Below are 17,227 nucleotides of genomic sequence, written 5' to 3' on the forward strand. Positions count from 1 at the left end.
GGGTTTGTGACGTTGTAACCTGTGTAGGATATATTAAAGCCCTCCTCACTCACTGCTGGGCTTCTGCATTAGTGCTGGTCTGCTATTCTTCTCCTAATGAATCAGGCTTAATTGAGCTGTTAATGGAATATTAATCAGCCTGTGTTTCACAGAGAAACCAATCTCTGAAATGCTCAGAACAGACCTTCATGCAATTAGCCACGGTTTGGAGTATTAAATTGGAAGTGAACGTTAAAGCAGTAAATCTAGTCTGTGCTTAAGACGTTAGTATGCATATTAGTGTCTGGTCAAGAGCTGCTCTTTACGGTAAATAAATACAAGTGAATTGAGGACACAACTCAGTATTTATTTGTATGCAGGGGACTTTAATCTGAGTGAAGAGCAAAAGTAAATGTTAGAGAGAAAAGAAAATTATTTTTATGCGCTGTCTTCTCATGCAGTGTCTCAACATATAGCTTGCTTATTAACTTTGGCTTGTTGACTTATGAATATTTTAGCGTTCTCTTGTGCAAAATATGACCAGGCTAATTTACTCTGACATAATTTGCTATTTATATTGCATGCTAAGGGAGTTACTATTAATTACTATTAATTTCAATTGCTCATACTTGTTAAACTATTAGGCGTGTAATTAGTCCCCAAAATATATTTTACAGATCATGATTTATTACTTCAAATCATACAATATGTTGAAGAGAGGTGAGCTGCTACTTTTCTACTTGGACTACGTGCATTGAGTAGACCAGAATAGAGATTTGGGGGTGGGCAAGTAAACAACCACCTTAACAACCGCAGCAAAACCCTGGCAACCACCCACATCACCCTAGCACTGTGGTGGCGTGTTTGGCACAGACGAGCACCACTCACATTTGATGAAGATGAATAGCAACTAGAAGGTAAAATGTGAGGAGAACAACACAGGCAACGCATACTGATATTTTTCCAGTGTTGTCATACTCACCTGTCACCTGTGTTCATCGCCTCGGTTGAGTGATTTGATCCTTCCGCTCTTGGGTCAACAAAGAAACCCCATTAAGAATGAATCACCGGACAGGCCGCAGGTCAGTTTTGCTTCCCTTGACAATGTCAGCTGTCACGCAGCCACGGTAGAGATTTTATCAGTGTGACACAGAGGTGTGAAGTGGACTACGGAAATCAGAAACTCCTCCAGAAACCTGGATCTTGAAGTATAAGTTCAATGTAAATGTAAAAGTGAGCAATACAATATATTCTGCATATAAACATACATAAACCATTCCATAAATATGGAATATTTAAGATTTTAAAAATGTTTTTAGAAGTCTCATATGATGATCATCGAGGCTGCATTTGTTTGATCTAAAATACAGTAAAAACTGTAAAAATGTGAAATGTTATTACAATTTAAAATAACAGTTTAAATATGTGAAATGTATTCCTGTGATGCAAAGCTGAATTCTCAGCATCATTACTCCAGTCTTCAGTGTCACGTGAACCTTCGGAAATCATTTTTATATGCTGATTTGTTGCTCGATTATTAAGGGTGCTCGTGTTAATAATGGTTCTTATTATTATCAATATTAAACACTGTTTTTCCTGCTTAAGATTTTTGTATACATAATTTTTTTTCAGGATTCTTTGAGGAAGTTCAAAAGAGCAGTGTTTATTTGAAATAGAAATCTTTTGTGATGTTATAAACGCATTTACTGTCACTTTTGAAAAATTGATTGTGTCCTTGCTGAATCAAAGTATTCATTTCTTTTTCTTTTCCCAAACCTGAATGGTATCTCTTTACAAAATTTCCACAAAAATAGTAAGCAGCAAAAAACATCAGTAATAATAAGAAGGTATAAATAGTATTTAGTATATTATATTATATACCTATATGAATGTGTGTCTTTAAATTCAACATGCATCCTTAAAATACTGCTCACTAGGGTTTGGAACAGAGCCATTGTGTCCATAAACACTAGCTGATGATTGTGGGTTGTGTGTGTGTGCGCGCGCCAGGTCAGTCTGCCAAAGAAACCCATGATGTTTTCATCTGATGGAGAAATATGTAGATTTAGTGACCTTTCAGAAATTGGATTGCTTTTATTGGATTACAGCGGGCGACAGTGTGACTAACTGACCTTTTGTTCTGAAAATAAGGACAGAAATCTTTATACCCTGAGTGCCGGTCTGCATCTATCCCTGAAAATGTATTTAGTCACAGTGCAGTTTAATTATTATGGATTTGCAAAAATCCAAGCATGTTTCGTAACCTCAAATTACATATGCGCAAAATCTATTGATCTATCCCATAATGCACTGCGTTCAAAATCGTCTTTAAAGTTGTCCAAATGAAGATCTTAGCAATGCATATTACTAATCAAAAATTAAGTTTATATATATTTACGGTAGGAAATTTACAAAATATCTTTATGGAACATGATCTTTACTTAAAGGGGTCCTATTATGCTCTTTTACAAAGTCTTGATTATGTTTTGGGGGTGTACTAGAACATGCTCTCATGCTTGGTGGTTCGAAAAACGCATTATTTTTCACATAATTTACATTATTACAATACCTTTCTCCCCAGCCTGGCACAAACGGCTCGATTAGTTCCGGCTTTGATGAAGGTCCACCTTCCGAAAAACAAAATGTGTTGTGATTGGTTAGCTGTCCCAGTGCGTTGTGATTGGCGAACAGCTTAGACGGTGTTTCAGTACTGCAATGCCCCTTGCTCCATCTTTCGACAAAAGCTTTTTGGGCGAATCCAGCAGGCACTGTACTCCTCATGTTGTGGACGCTGTCCTCAGTAAAATGCGCAGCCCACAATAGCAAATTGGGGTTATAATGCTCAGGCGGAGTAAAAAAGGTGTTTTTTACACTACCATTGAGAAATTTTAACCAAACTATGTTACAGACTTTTCATTAAGACCCTAAAGAATCATATCAACTTGTGGAAAATGGGCATCTGATGGCCCCTTTAATATTTTTCAAGAAAAAATGGGTTTGAATGGATAATATCCAATGAATGGGAGCTTGAAGCAGACATTTAGATGTTTTAAGCCCGAGACACACTGCACGATTTTCAGCTGTCCCAGACGAAGGATTGGCATCGTGAAACAATCGTGGCGATTTCTGTGATTGTGTCTCCTAATCGGTGGTCCTGTGTCGTACAGTGAGAGAGGTTCAAAGACAGCCGTTGTCACGGTCTTGCGACCAAAGATAGCCTACGATCATTTTCTGACTGAGTCAGAAATTCAGCATGATCATCGCACAGTGTGTTTGCTGCTACAGTCCACGTTTACAGACCAGCCAATAAAAATGCGACATGGTGCTAAAACATAAAACAGCTTACCTCAAGCTCTTATTCCTTCCTCTTTCGCAGCTTCCACTTTTTTTCAGCACACATAAAAACTACAACTGTCAAAAAAAGTGTGATTCATCATACTCTTTTTGTTTACCCCTAGCACATGCTGTTGACGTTTTATTCTTCTATAGAAATGTGCATCGTAGAGTACGAGTCAACGTCATCATCGTATAGTCTACATGCATGTCGTACCCAAATTTATTAGATCTATATGTCACACAGTGTGATTTGCAAGGATCTTATAGGATGGATATGGATGTTTTATGTGGCTGCTATGTTGCTCTGGTGGTTGCTAGATATGGCTTGGGTCCCTCCTTTAATATAAGTCTGTGAGATTCTTTTTATCCTTCTTTATTGTCCAAAAATCACAAGTCTAAAAGCTTAAAGTCAAAAGTTACTTTAAATCTAAAAAGCTTAAAGTAAAACCACACATTCAAAATGTTAAAATTTAAAAAGCTGACATAATGCGACAGACATCAAATTCTTTTGAACAAATTCTACAACCATTTTATTATATATTTTATTATTTTAAAATGCTCATGAAAATGAGTAAACAATAATTTTAGTATGTTAATAATATTTTAGTACTTTTAATGTTATTTATTCAGAGTTGTCTAAGTCTTTAAAAATAAGTGTAGACATTTTTGAAAAATATTGTTTATTTATATTAATTTATAACAAATTTTCCATATTTTTATATTCTCTCTCTTTCTCCCTCTCTCTATTTTCCCTCCTATTTTATAATCTAAAAGAAGTAACCAAAGACATCTATGTTGTCAAGGTTTCAACATGGTTTGCATCACTTATCGTGGACTGACTCTTTGCATCATGCATGCAGCGTGTTATAAACTGCCATAATGCCACAATGAAAATTTATTTTTTCATCAAGATAATTGGAGTACGTTTAACAAGAAAATACTATTTCAGTCTTTCTACTTCAAAAATGTCATGTTTAATTAAATGTTACTTGCCTTTTCTCTCTAATTACTTGTGAAAATTGTTTCAAAACAAATCCTACACCAATTTTTTTTCCACACTGTGCACACATCTGCATAGAAATGAGCATTAGTGTATGCGTCTGTGTGTTTTTAATCTCAGTGTGGTGGCTGTGGCTCTGCCCTCCGCTGCCCCGCTCGGAGATCAGCGCTCTAATAAGCTGTTGTTGGATTGTTTGGCCATCACATCTTCTCTGCATTTCAAACAGTTTCCAGGAAGAAAAATAACAGATCAAGGATTAAACGAAGCTTGAAGTGGGTCTTATGATGCCTGTGGTTTGAATCAAACTGAAATCTCAGTTTAGCTGTCCCCTGTGTTCTAGTTAGTGCTGCTTGCTGTTAGTATTGCTCAGGGCTGAGCCCACCCAAATGACTCTTGCCCACCCAGTCAGAATCAGATAAAGATTGCGTTAATTTTGTTTGTTTTTTTGTGCAGTGATTAAAACCACTCTGAAGCGGACTGTGTGTTGAGAAATATAAGATAGATATGGAGACTGCCCCAACAATCATAAAATAACACCAGAAAATTGCAGCGTTTTTCTTTTATTAGCTGAATGCAAAGCGCGCTGAATTCACGCGGCTTCAGTCTGTTGCAGAAAAGCAGAGGCTGACAGCGAGCGAAAACAGGCAGAAATATTTGTGCGCTTTCACGGGGAGTTTGCGAGTTACAAGGAGTTTAATACATGAATATGTATCACTGAAATTACCTGAGCAGTTGAATTAATGTTCTATAATAGTGCTGGGCGGTATACCGGTTCATACCGAATACCGGTGTTTATTTTTGATAATAACCCGCTCATTCAATAATGTGCATTCATTGCATGGACGGGCAAGATAAGCGTTTAACTAGGCTAAACAGTTCAGTTGAAAGCTTACCCCTTTTGGCTTGCTGTTAATGCTGAATGTAAGAATGAAAACACTGAAATAAGATCTTGTGTGATGAAAGGTGCATTCATCGTTACTATAGCAACAGTTGGCTTGACTGTAATATCCAGTGAAGCAAACTATTCGACTTTTTTTTGTAAAATTCCACCGTTTTGAATTGAAAGCAGGTCGGTCATTTACGTGATTCGTGTAATTCATAATTATTGTGACGACAATAGCATTGTTTTGCGTTTTCAACATTAGGAATACAACTAAAATTGAACGGGTGCATATTTTTAAATAAAAAATATTATTTGCAGTTCAGATTGATTACTTAAAAAAAATCTAATTCTTGTTCTTGGCTTACAGTAGGGCTGTCATATAGGCCTATACGTGCATTTTTAGATTTTAAATTTTTAGTTGAAAATAATCACCAGTGTAGAAACCATGAAAAAAAAAGTTTTTGTTGTGAAAATGCATGATATTCTAGGCTGCCCATGAAAGCTTTTTTTTCAGTGTACATAAATTATTGTTATATATTTTTATTAGTATATATATTTTTAAATATGTCTGGATTTTTATTATTTTTAAATTTTTATCCATTTTAGCTTCATTTGTTTTAGTACATCAACTGAGAGATTAAATAAAATAGGTTTTTTATGTTTTATTGTTTCAGTTAAAGTTTATTTTATTTCAAGTAAGGCATTTAGGCATACTCGGCTCTGTGTGCACATGCAGTAACTTACAGATGAACTCTTCACATGAACAAATCGTTGACAATATCTTCCGAAATTTCTTCAAAACTCTCAGTATTCACAACAGCCCAAACCTGCAGCATCTGTGCATTTCTCACATTGATGCAAATTCAATGCGGAGATTCATTAGCCATGAAACACATGACATGGCCTGCCTCAAAGCGTTTGAGCAGTTCTGCATGAATATCTCATGAGCAGTCAGTGTGAATAGTGGCTTGGCTTGGGAGACTGAATTTATAGCCCGTTGGATCCATCCACGTTCAAAATAGAAGCCACACTATGTGCTCTAACCGCTCTCCTCTCTCTGGCGGAAATCTCTTTTCCACAGCTATAAAAGCTCATATGATGGATGAATAGAGTTGATGTTTAATATAATAACTCTCATGCTCATAAATGCTCAAGGATGTTAGCTCTAGCCAACTTGAGCATCCCAATAGACTTTAGCATGCAAACATCTGTGGTTTTCACAACACAATCTCATGGCAAGCTGTAAGTATTTTGCTATCTAGCGAAATGGTAGCTAATTCGCACAATCCCCAGTGACAGTTTGGGCTGGACCTTCATGCTTTTTTAAAATAAAAATGAAATGTTGTGATGGCTAATTGCAACAATATTTTTTATAGTGTACAAGAGCCAACCGTAGTTTCAAGCTAGAGTAGTACAGAAGCTAGAGCAAAAAAGTAGCATTGCATTTGTCTTCAGCTGTTTCTTACAGTTTATAGAAGTGTAATCTGATGTGTTTAACTTGATTTAATTATATTGGATAATAATGATTGGAATATTATCAGTTTGTTTAGATGTTAGCACATGATTCACATTTTAGGTTACCTGGCAAAGCATTTTTGTGCAAGAGAAGCTTGAAGAAAGTTGGATGCCTGGCTCCCAGACTTTGTTCCAGCAGGTCTGACTTTGTCAGGGTGAATAAACATCTTGCGAATTAACAGGATTTTCCCCGTACGGTATTTGAAGCGTGCATCTGAGGTGAGGCTGCAGTTATTCTCCTGTGGCAAAAAATAATCGGCTGAAGTTTCAAATGAAATGATTTTGCTTTGCTGAACTTGATTGGCAGCCGCTGACACGGGCGGCTGTGCTCATCCAATCAAACGTCATGTTCCACCCACATGTCTTGAGACATCTGTCAATCCCGGCAGAAACAAGCTTTGTGTGCAGAGCGTGAAGGACGGCTAGTGTTGCCATGCTTCTGATGGATGGCATTATCTCCCAAACACAAGCCTGTTATATTTTTTCATCTTAAATATTTCTATAACAGTTTGCATGCAGAAAATAACTGACTGTGTGGAATAAACTCCCTAGACAAATAGAGTAAGATCTCTTGTATGGTAATTATTGTTAACTAAGACTCAAACCATAAAACAACATTTTTATTACTCAAAATAAATTAAACATTATTAAAATAAAATACAAACTTAAACTTACTTTATTTGGCTAGTTGCCAAAATAGTCAAGGTAGTTTATGTAGTTTAACTTGATGTATGAAAATTTAAAAAATCATTTAAATAAAACTAATAAATAAAATTAGTAAATACTGTACAGACATATTTTAAAAAATTAAATAAAAATGGTTTAAATAATTACTTAAACTTTCACTAAAATTAAAGTGAAAACAAAAATCTTAAACATATTTTAAGCTAGTTGCCAGAGCAACAATTGTCATTTGTATTTAGTTACTAAAATAATTAAAGCTAGTTAAACTAAAGCTATTAAAAATATACTATGTGGACAAAGTTATAAAAATAATACAAATAAAAAATAATAAAATAAAAAAAAAATAATAAAAACAACAAAAACAACAAATTTGCTAAAACTTTTAAATGTAAGTAAAAACAAAATAGTATAGACATCTTTTAAATTATATTAAAAATACAACTAAATTAAAACTAATAAAAATGACAAAATTTCATAAAAACTCATATTAAAGTGAAAACAAAATAAAAAAATTGGAAATGAACAAATATTCAACAAAACATATTACCAAGAACTGCAATACTAAATCAATGATACTAAAATACCATTGATTGTTTTCATTTTAAATTGTTTTCATTTTTCCTAGATGGCAATTAGTACGTTTATGGACAACAATACTCCGATTTTAATACGATTAAGACAATACTCTGATTAAGTACTCTGTACGCATCTAACCTCCGAACCACGCAGCACATTCGTTCTGAATGAATCTCTTCCCAAATCGTCCCTCCCTAACATTTTCGTCTCGTTTTTATTCGTTGACGAAAATGTCAATAAATATTCGTCATAGTTTTTGTCATTCAAAAAGAGTTTTAGTTCGTTCTCGTCTCGTTGTCATCAGTGAAAAAAATGTCGTTGACGAGAGTTATGACGAAAATTATTCGTCAACGAAATTAACACTGATGTGGAGTATTCCTATTTTAGTTGCATTATTTAAGTGTAGTAAAGACATATACACACCTTAATCACATTATTACCGTCGTGTAGGACTTTTCACCGCATTTTGCGACAGGATACACACACGGCAGTGCTCAACCGTTTGACGGCAAACAAAAGAATTGCTTCAACAACGCCGTCGTCTGTTTGCACGTACAGCATGACAAATAATTAACTGCACTTGAAGCTTTCAGTAAATTAAAAATGAAACACCCCAAACTGTATATGGCATCATAATGAAGACGAACTATACATGAAATTCCGGAGGGGACATCGGATGGCGTCACGTGGGACGTAATGACGCGTGCCATTAATCGATCTATGTACTGTAACATGTAAAACGGGAACATGAAAGGAATATTCTAAAAGCAACTCATGTAAACACCTTAATCGTAATATTGTCTTATTCAAAATAAGGTAAATAATTAGATTACTGATGTCCATGTAAATGTAGTCATTGAGATTAAATTAAGAGCAAATAGAGGCTTGGCAGAAAATGACCTAAGAAAGATGTCATTTAAGTCTCAAACTAATTGAGGAACCTTTGAAAGTAGTACTACAAAAAAGTAGTCTTCTGATCTGACACAACTGAAATGTTAGTGTTCTATTTCGTGTTGGGTTCGATTGAGGTTTAAGAGTGTGATTTGAGATCAGGTGTCGGGATGAACAGGACCGTTGGGGTTTGGGTTTTCCTTTTTATCTGCAGGCAGCTGTCAAAACGTTGAGTGGAAAATGTTAATCTTCCTGTGTGATTGCATTGACCCCAAAGCATCGATGGCACGCCGTCACTGTGTGATTGTCGTGGTGACAGCCGTCCGGCTGACTTACTGGTGTGAAATCTCTTTCACGGTAGAAAACACTACCTGTGCCGGTGGACACAGCTGCAGTTTGTGCTTCTGTAATGCCCACACATTTAACATATGAATGTCAGATAAATACAGTCTATGCAAATATGTGATAGTTACCCTGAGGGTAACAAACTACCACATATAGCAGTCCCGAGACAGATCAAATCAGTGTGGTAATGTTTCAACTCCATATCTGTGAGCAATGTGAACAAATCTCAAACCAATGAATCGACTGAATCTCTGACATCTCAATCATTTTACCAGAGATTTCAATAATCTGACCTGTCATGTTGTGACCCCAGGACTGTATTATTTAAAAAGCATAACCATTCGTCATTCGTCCATTTAGCTGACTAATGCTTATAATTTTGTCTTTTTTTAATGATATAGTTTTTGCTCTCCATTAAAATGTCCTCAGACAGTCTAATTGTTTTAACAGACACATCAAGCACCGGAGAGCATTTGAGTGGTTTGTCTTGAAAGTCTTTCCTGGAAGAGGGTTATTGAAGATGGATTTGATAAGACTAACAGCTTCAGTTAATCAATCGGCCTTAAAAGCTCAATTAATCAAGCTCAGTTGTACAAACACGAGCTTCTTACAGACACTTCAGAACATCTACAGCAAATAAAGATTTCAGTCAGTTTGCCTTGAGAGAGTTTGAAGGTTTGTGGTTGGTAAGATTTTTAGGTAACACTTTATTTTAAGGTGTCAGTTTTTACACGTTACATATACTTACTATTATAATAACAATAAATGATGCATAATTGCATGCAAGTAACCCTAATCCCAAACCTAACCATATAGTAGTCAAATAATATTACTCAGTGCTTAAATGTATAATTGCACTGTAACAAGGGCACCTTAAAATAAAGTTTTAAAGTATTTTCTCTTATTCTCACTGTGGATGCATTTACAGTGCCGTGAAAAGGTTTTTGCCCCCTTCCTGTTTTTTTTATTTTTTGCATATTTATCAAAAATACAATAAAAGCTGTAATATTGTAAAAAATTAATTCAATTCAAAGTAACTGTTTTCTATTTGAACATATTATTTATTCCTGTGATGCAATTCTGATTTTTCAGCATCATTACTCCAGTCTTCAGTGTCACGGGATCCTTCAGAAATCATTCTGATATGCTGATTTGATTATCAAGAAACATTTATTATTATTATCACTGTTGAAATCAGTTGTGCTGCTTTCTATTTTTTTTTGTATTCTTGATTAATATAAAGTTCAAAAGAAAACTATTTATGTGAAATATAATTATTTTATTATAATAAATGTCTTTACTGTCACTTTTGATCAATTTAATGCATCCTTGCTGATGCATTTGTTTTTTATGTATATAATGTAGAAGTAGTTTCTTGTTTCTGCATTTCAGGATTTATGTTTTTATGTTTTCAGGGAGGGAAATTTGATATTGATCTTTGTTTAGCACAATCAAGTGCTGAATTTGTCACGCTGATGCTGGCTGGTGCTCTCAGATAATTGCTTTGTAAAATAAACAGCCATTCAGTTGTGTTTTAGAATTAATGTATGTGCATGTGCTTGTTTTGCAGATTACGATGTTTGGTAAAACAGTTGGAGAGAGGAGAGGCGTCTCTCGTGGACCTGAAGAAAAACCTGGAATATGCTGCCACTGTTTTGGAATCGGTCTATATTGAGGAAACAAGGTAAAGTGTGTGGGCTTTACACTGTTATTTTACTTTCCCACTCCCTGTTGCTAAAATATAAAATATAACCACAGGCAATCAAACTGAAATTATAAATGGGACTCAAAAAAAATGTATTGATTGTAATACAGCTGCAAACATATTGGTTTTCTCATGCTGTTTGCCATCATTTGCAAAGTAACTGCTTGGACTACATTGTACATTTATGATGACTAATCATCTCCAGGCAGTTTTATTCTCTTCACAAATGTTTGACTCCACTGCATCGCTCACAAAGCTGTAACAACGCATTATTCAGTCTTTCCGTGTCAGATGCTGATCCAGCTTTTCCACACAATCCCTAAATGGAGTCGTTGTAAAGGGAAAATTGCAAAATTGGTCCAGGATCAGTCTAATGGAGCCTTAAGCTATTCACTCACGCAGATAGAGGTCGATTCAATTAGCAGTTAAAGATCTGTGTGCTTCAACCCCAAGATTGTTAGATTGAGTGAGTGGCCAGTTGAAGGGTCACAGGGGTCTACGCTGCTGCTGTGTCCTTCAGCAAGATTTTCTGTTAAGGATGTAAATATTTTTAACCCTACCAAAATGTTAATATCATGATTTTTTAATTTTTTAATTTTTGTTTAAATAACAGTACCTTTGAAGTGCCATGCAAATGCAATGGTATATGAATATGATAATCATACAGTCTGTGCCATTAACCATTTACTACCATAGTTCTTTACCATTGTGAGGGTGTTCAGGCTATTCTCTGGTTTAATGTGACCGAAATGTGGCCTATTTTGTCTTATTTAAACGCAATAAATAATTTATTCTTTTTAACTTGTGCTAAATAGAATATTTCATAAAATTCATGAACGTATTTGTCATTTAATGAATATTATGTAATATTTTCTACACACACACACACACACACACACATATATATTGTATACACACACACATATATATATATATATATATATATATATATACATATGTTGGTTTTAATTAAAACTTTATTTTATGTACATCTATGTTTATTGAAGCCATTTATTGAAAATGAAATGAAATCAAATCAAATAAAATAAAATAAAAAAATGAAAAATGACATTACAAGAGATTTTGGCTAGAAATTGTGTTTAAATCAAAATAATGTCACAATGTGAATTACACAAAATATAATATCTTATTTTGAGTTGAAATGTCACCCAGACATGTTTTCATCAGGATAAAAGCGATTGCTAAATGAATAAATAAATGTGAACATGAGAACATGCTGATAGCTGCATTGAGACCACATAAACGAACACCTGCGGTATGAAACGAGCCAAAAAACTCCATCCTTATCAGTGCCATTTCATTCCCGCTCAATGATAGTATTTAATATCTCTGTGGGGCGATGCAGCGCTCCAGTGCCACTAATATCTTTTTATTTTGACGAGCAGAGTGAAGAATAACAGCTGTGAACATCTAGATGGCAGAAATGATAAAAGCTTATGGAATGATGTAACTGGAACGTCATTGCGACCCGGGATTACAACAAACCCGCTCACATGCCAAACCTCAGAGACCACTGGTCCGGTCTGATCAGATTCATATTCGCTCTGTGAATTATGACTGTTGTGGACTTAAATCCGTCATAACAGCTTATGTCTGGATACACAGATGTTTATGGCACAGTTACTGCGAAGATGGTTTTAGTGGTGTAAAATCGTTAAATGTCAATCCAGTGCCATTTCAAAGCAAATATTTTATTTTCCTTATTTACACTTGGTATTACCATAATTATGCGGATGAGTGATGGATTAGTCCTAAACCAGTAGGTCTTGGCTCGAGCATCAATCACAGTTTAGAATAAGTAAAAATAGTCGTTTATCCTCCTTATATGCACGACAATTACCTGTCACAGCTGATATTTTAAGTGTAAGTGGTGATGACATGTGTAAAATGTCTTTCCCTCCCTCCCTCTCTTTCTTTCTCTAAGGCGATTGGTCGATACCGAGGATGAGCTCAGCGATATCCAATCAGATTCCGTGCCGTCAGAGGTCCGTGATTGGCTGGCCTCCACCTTCACGCGGCAGATGGGCCTGATGCTACGACGGACCGAAGAGAAGCCGCGATTTCGCAGCATCGTACACGCAGTGCAGGCTGGGATATTCGTGGAGAGGTAGGGTTAAATGCAAAGCAGTATGCTAAAAACTCTTTTTTTCATGTCAAAATGTAGTTTTCTTTTACCCTTACAATTTAAACAGGCTATTATACCTTTAAAATTTCTATGTAAATGGCCTCTTTTCATGTGAAATAAGTATATGTTATACAGTAATGTCAAACTCAAGGATCAGAGAACATATAACAGTGTTATATTAATGTTATTTATATACTATTATAATATTTATTAATATATTGATGTCGATTTTGAATGTATAATTAGCTTTTTATTTTTATATTTTTATTTTTCATTTTTAATGTAGTTCAAGTTTTAGTGATTTTTTTGATTTGTGCTTTTGTTTTTTTCTTTAATTTAGTTTTTAGTTATTAAATTATATATATATATATATATGTATAATTTGTTTATCTATCAAATTAAATATTTATATTTAAATATATATTAAATATTATAATTTCTTAAGTATATTAATATATTAATAATTATATATATAATGAAATATATTATATATTATCTATATACTACCCTAATTTTGCCCCACCTTACTTTTTACTTTCCATTGAGCTATAATTTGTTTATTTTGGCTTTAGTTTTGGTGGTTTTAGTACTTCAACCTAAACGTTTTATTTATTTCAGTTAGGCAACATTTCAAATTTTTTTATTTATCTAATATTCATTCTATTTCAGCTTTATTTCAATTACCAAAACTGATTTTAATAGTTACATATAATATTAAAATATTAATAATTTTATTTTTTGTTAATAATATCAACACTGGAAAATAAATCACATCTAGCTGTTTTTTTTATTGTTTTTTTTTCACACAGTAATGTATGATGATGATGATGAAAGTCCAGCCTGAGACAAGGGTAGAATGATACAAAACATACATAAAAGGCACTTTAAAATATAAATGAAGGCATAATACAGTGTTTCTTAGGCAGTTTTAATATAACAACAAAGAAAAGTTATAGGGACATAAAAGTGCCCAAAATATTATTTACTCTTAACGAAATAGTTGACTCAACATCTGTGTGCTGTATCTGAGTTTGTTTCTGTCTTTCTTCTTCTCAGAGTGTGGATAAGTGGTCTTTTGATGTATTTGCTCTGAACGAGTCGAGCGGTGACCACGCTCTCAAATTCATCTTTTACGAGCTCCTCACCCGATACGACCTCATCAGCCGCTTCAAGGTGAAACAGCTCTGGTCGAAGTGAGAGTTGAGGGCCGTAATGGTCTTTTTCAGAATCAATCTGCTTCCTCTTCAGTTTTTTCCCCTTGCCAGGCAGCATTAAAGTCTTCTGTGAAATGATTATAAATCTATGTGTTGAGCTCAGAGTGAGTCAGCGTATGCATATGCATCATCCTCCTGACAAGTCTGAATAACCCTTATATCTCTCTCTCTCTCTCTCGCTCTCACCCGTTAGCATCATTTCATTAAATTCTAATGCATTTCAGGCAACACTGCACAAATAAATTGCTTTGACAAAGCATTTCCTTAAAGAAAGTGCAGGTTGTCCTCTACATTTGATGTTCTGGGGTTTTGTAGGTGAAGATTAGAGCCTGTGGTCTGTGCTGGTGCTTTCACTTGATGTCTTTATCTGGTTCTAACAGAATGTACCGGAGAACCTCTAACATGGTGGGACTGAGTTACCCTCCATCTGTCATAGCAGTGCTTAAGGTAAAACACACACACACACTCCTGCATTCTTAGAAACAGAGTGTTTTATCTCTCAGCTTCTTTCTCTTGGTTTTGCTCTCAAAATATCACCCAAAAAAATGAAAAACCAAAACAAATGTTTCTTCAACTCTGGCTACTTTTGGCCATGTGGACTTCAGAAAAGAAACGTTCAAAACATACTTTTTCTCTTGTAGTTTTTCATGCACTTTTTATTTGTTCGCTAACAAGAGTAGATATACATGCATCACAGAAGATGTCTGTCATTTTTGTCATTTTCCCCTGAAAGTCAAGAACATTTCCACCATATCTCAGATGATGTACTGTGTATAATAGCATTCTGTGGTGGAATTAAATTGAAAATGAAATATGGTTGACTCCTTTCTCTTGCTAAGGGTAATTTCATAGCTAGCAACTGATGTAACCTAAATATACACAATAAAAAAATAAAAAAATTCTCACACTTCTTTTATTTAATTTGACAGCATTACAGCTGAATGGCAAATGATACACAAAAATCCATTCATTCATTCATTCATTTTTTTAATTTTGTCATATAATAATTATATTATTAATTATTTTTAAATTGTATATTTTTGTAATGTAATACATCATTAATATTTATATTAATACCATATTTTTTATTAATTTATTATTATTAAAATTAAATAAAATGATTAATTATTAATGATTGATTATTTTAATAGTATTTAAATAATTAAATTATCAAAACTAAAACTAATGAAATAAAATATATTGATAAAAATATGAATACAATTATTTAATTTATTCCTTTTATATTTATTTATTTTGTAATTATTGTATATTATGTATTTGATTTCATTTTGTATTTTATATAAATGTATATAATTTTATTATAATAATATGATAAAAATCTGATGAACTTTTGATCAACTTTATTATTTATATATATATAGTGTTATTTTCACACAGTAATGTATGATGATGATGATGAAAGTCCAGCCTGAGACAAGGGTAGAATGATACAAAACATACATAAAAGGCACTTTAAAATATAAATGAAGGCATAATACAGTGTTTCTTAGGCAGTTTTAATATAACAACAAAGAAAAGTTATAGGGACATAAAAGTGCCCAAAATATTATTTACTCTTAACGAAATAGTTGACTCAACATCTGTGTGCTGTATCTGAGTTTGTTTCTGTCTTTCTTCTTCTCAGAGTGTGGATAAGTGGTCTTTTGATGTATTTGCTCTGAACGAGTCGAGCGGTGACCACGCTCTCAAATTCATCTTTTACGAGCTCCTCACCCGATACGACCTCATCAGCCGCTTCAAGGTGAAACAGCTCTGGTCGAAGTGAGAGTTGAGGGCCGTAATGGTCTTTTTCAGAGTTGTTAACTCCGTATCTCTGACAGATCCCCATCTCAGCGCTGGTCTCATTTGTGGAGGCTCTGGAAGTGGGATACAGCAAACATAAAAACCCCTACCACAACCTGATACACGCAGCCGACGTCACACAGACCGTGCACTACCTGCTCCTCAAGACGGGGATGGTGGTAAGATGAAGCACACAAACAGAGAGATCACGTCAGAGGGCCACGACTGCAGTGAGATCTTTTATGCACATTCTAATGTTTTTCTTCATGAGGAAGACATTCCCACTATGCACTGCAAAAGCTCAGTGAAATAATCCATCCAAGATGACAGGTGAAATTAGAGAGGTGTTTATAATGATTAATTGATTGTATTAAATAGAAAATTAAATAAATGATATATATATACACACATACATAAAATAATGCAGTTAAATATATAAAATATAATAATACAATTTAAGAAAGTGTAATTTCTTAAATACCAAATAATGTAAATGAAAAATCTTAAATGGAATTAAAAAAGGACATTTACTTAATGTTTGTATGTGCAGTCTTTTATTATTAGGGAGTTATGAGATTAATTTAGCAATATTTGTATTAGACGTTAGCATGTTGCTACATTAATCTAAAGAAATTTATTTTATATATATGTATATCTCTCTCTCTCTCTCTCTCTATATATATGTATATATATAATTTCATTCATTCATTCATTTAAATGAATAATCAATTGTAGACTGCTGTTTCATTCATGCTACACATTTGCCAAAAATAGTTTGTACATATTATCATATATTATAATATTTTATATATTTATATATCAAATTAAATATACACATTCAATTATTATAGTAATAGTAATAAATTCAAAATGTACTTATTCATTATTTATAATATATTATATGTACTGTTTTATTTAAAGGGTTAGATCACCCAAAAATGAAAATTAGCTTGTGTTTTACTTACCCCCGAGGCATCCTAGGTGTATATGACTTTCTTCTTTCAGACGAATCCAGTCGGAGTTATATAAAAAATTGTCCTGGCTATTCCAAGCTCTATCATTACTGCGTCTTCCGCCGGAACTGCTTCAGTGTATGACAGTCAGCGGAATGAGAGAAAAGTGTTTATTACATTTAAAATATGGATATTTT

The 17,227-nt window shown here is 34.0% G+C and overlaps 1 protein-coding gene across 1 annotated transcript in view; it reads left to right on the top strand.

Annotated features, from left to right (window-relative positions):
• LOC107713666 (calcium/calmodulin-dependent 3',5'-cyclic nucleotide phosphodiesterase 1A-like) overlaps positions 1-17,227 on the top strand; it is a 90,106-nt gene that overhangs the window by 54,781 nt on the left and 18,098 nt on the right. The window contains exons 4-8 of the mRNA XM_016519251.1: positions 10,780-10,893; positions 12,860-13,042; positions 14,655-14,721; positions 15,920-16,036; positions 16,116-16,256. Coding sequence (XP_016374737.1) covers positions 10,780-10,893; positions 12,860-13,042; positions 14,655-14,721; positions 15,920-16,036; positions 16,116-16,256 — 622 coding nt within the window. The remainder of the gene's footprint in view (positions 1-10,779; positions 10,894-12,859; positions 13,043-14,654; positions 14,722-15,919; positions 16,037-16,115; positions 16,257-17,227) is intronic.

This window comes from Sinocyclocheilus rhinocerous, unplaced genomic scaffold, assembly GCF_001515625.1.
Source record: "Sinocyclocheilus rhinocerous isolate Xijiao unplaced genomic scaffold, SAMN03320098_v1.1 scaffold898, whole genome shotgun sequence".
Lineage (NCBI taxonomy): Eukaryota > Metazoa > Chordata > Actinopteri > Cypriniformes > Cyprinidae > Sinocyclocheilus > Sinocyclocheilus rhinocerous.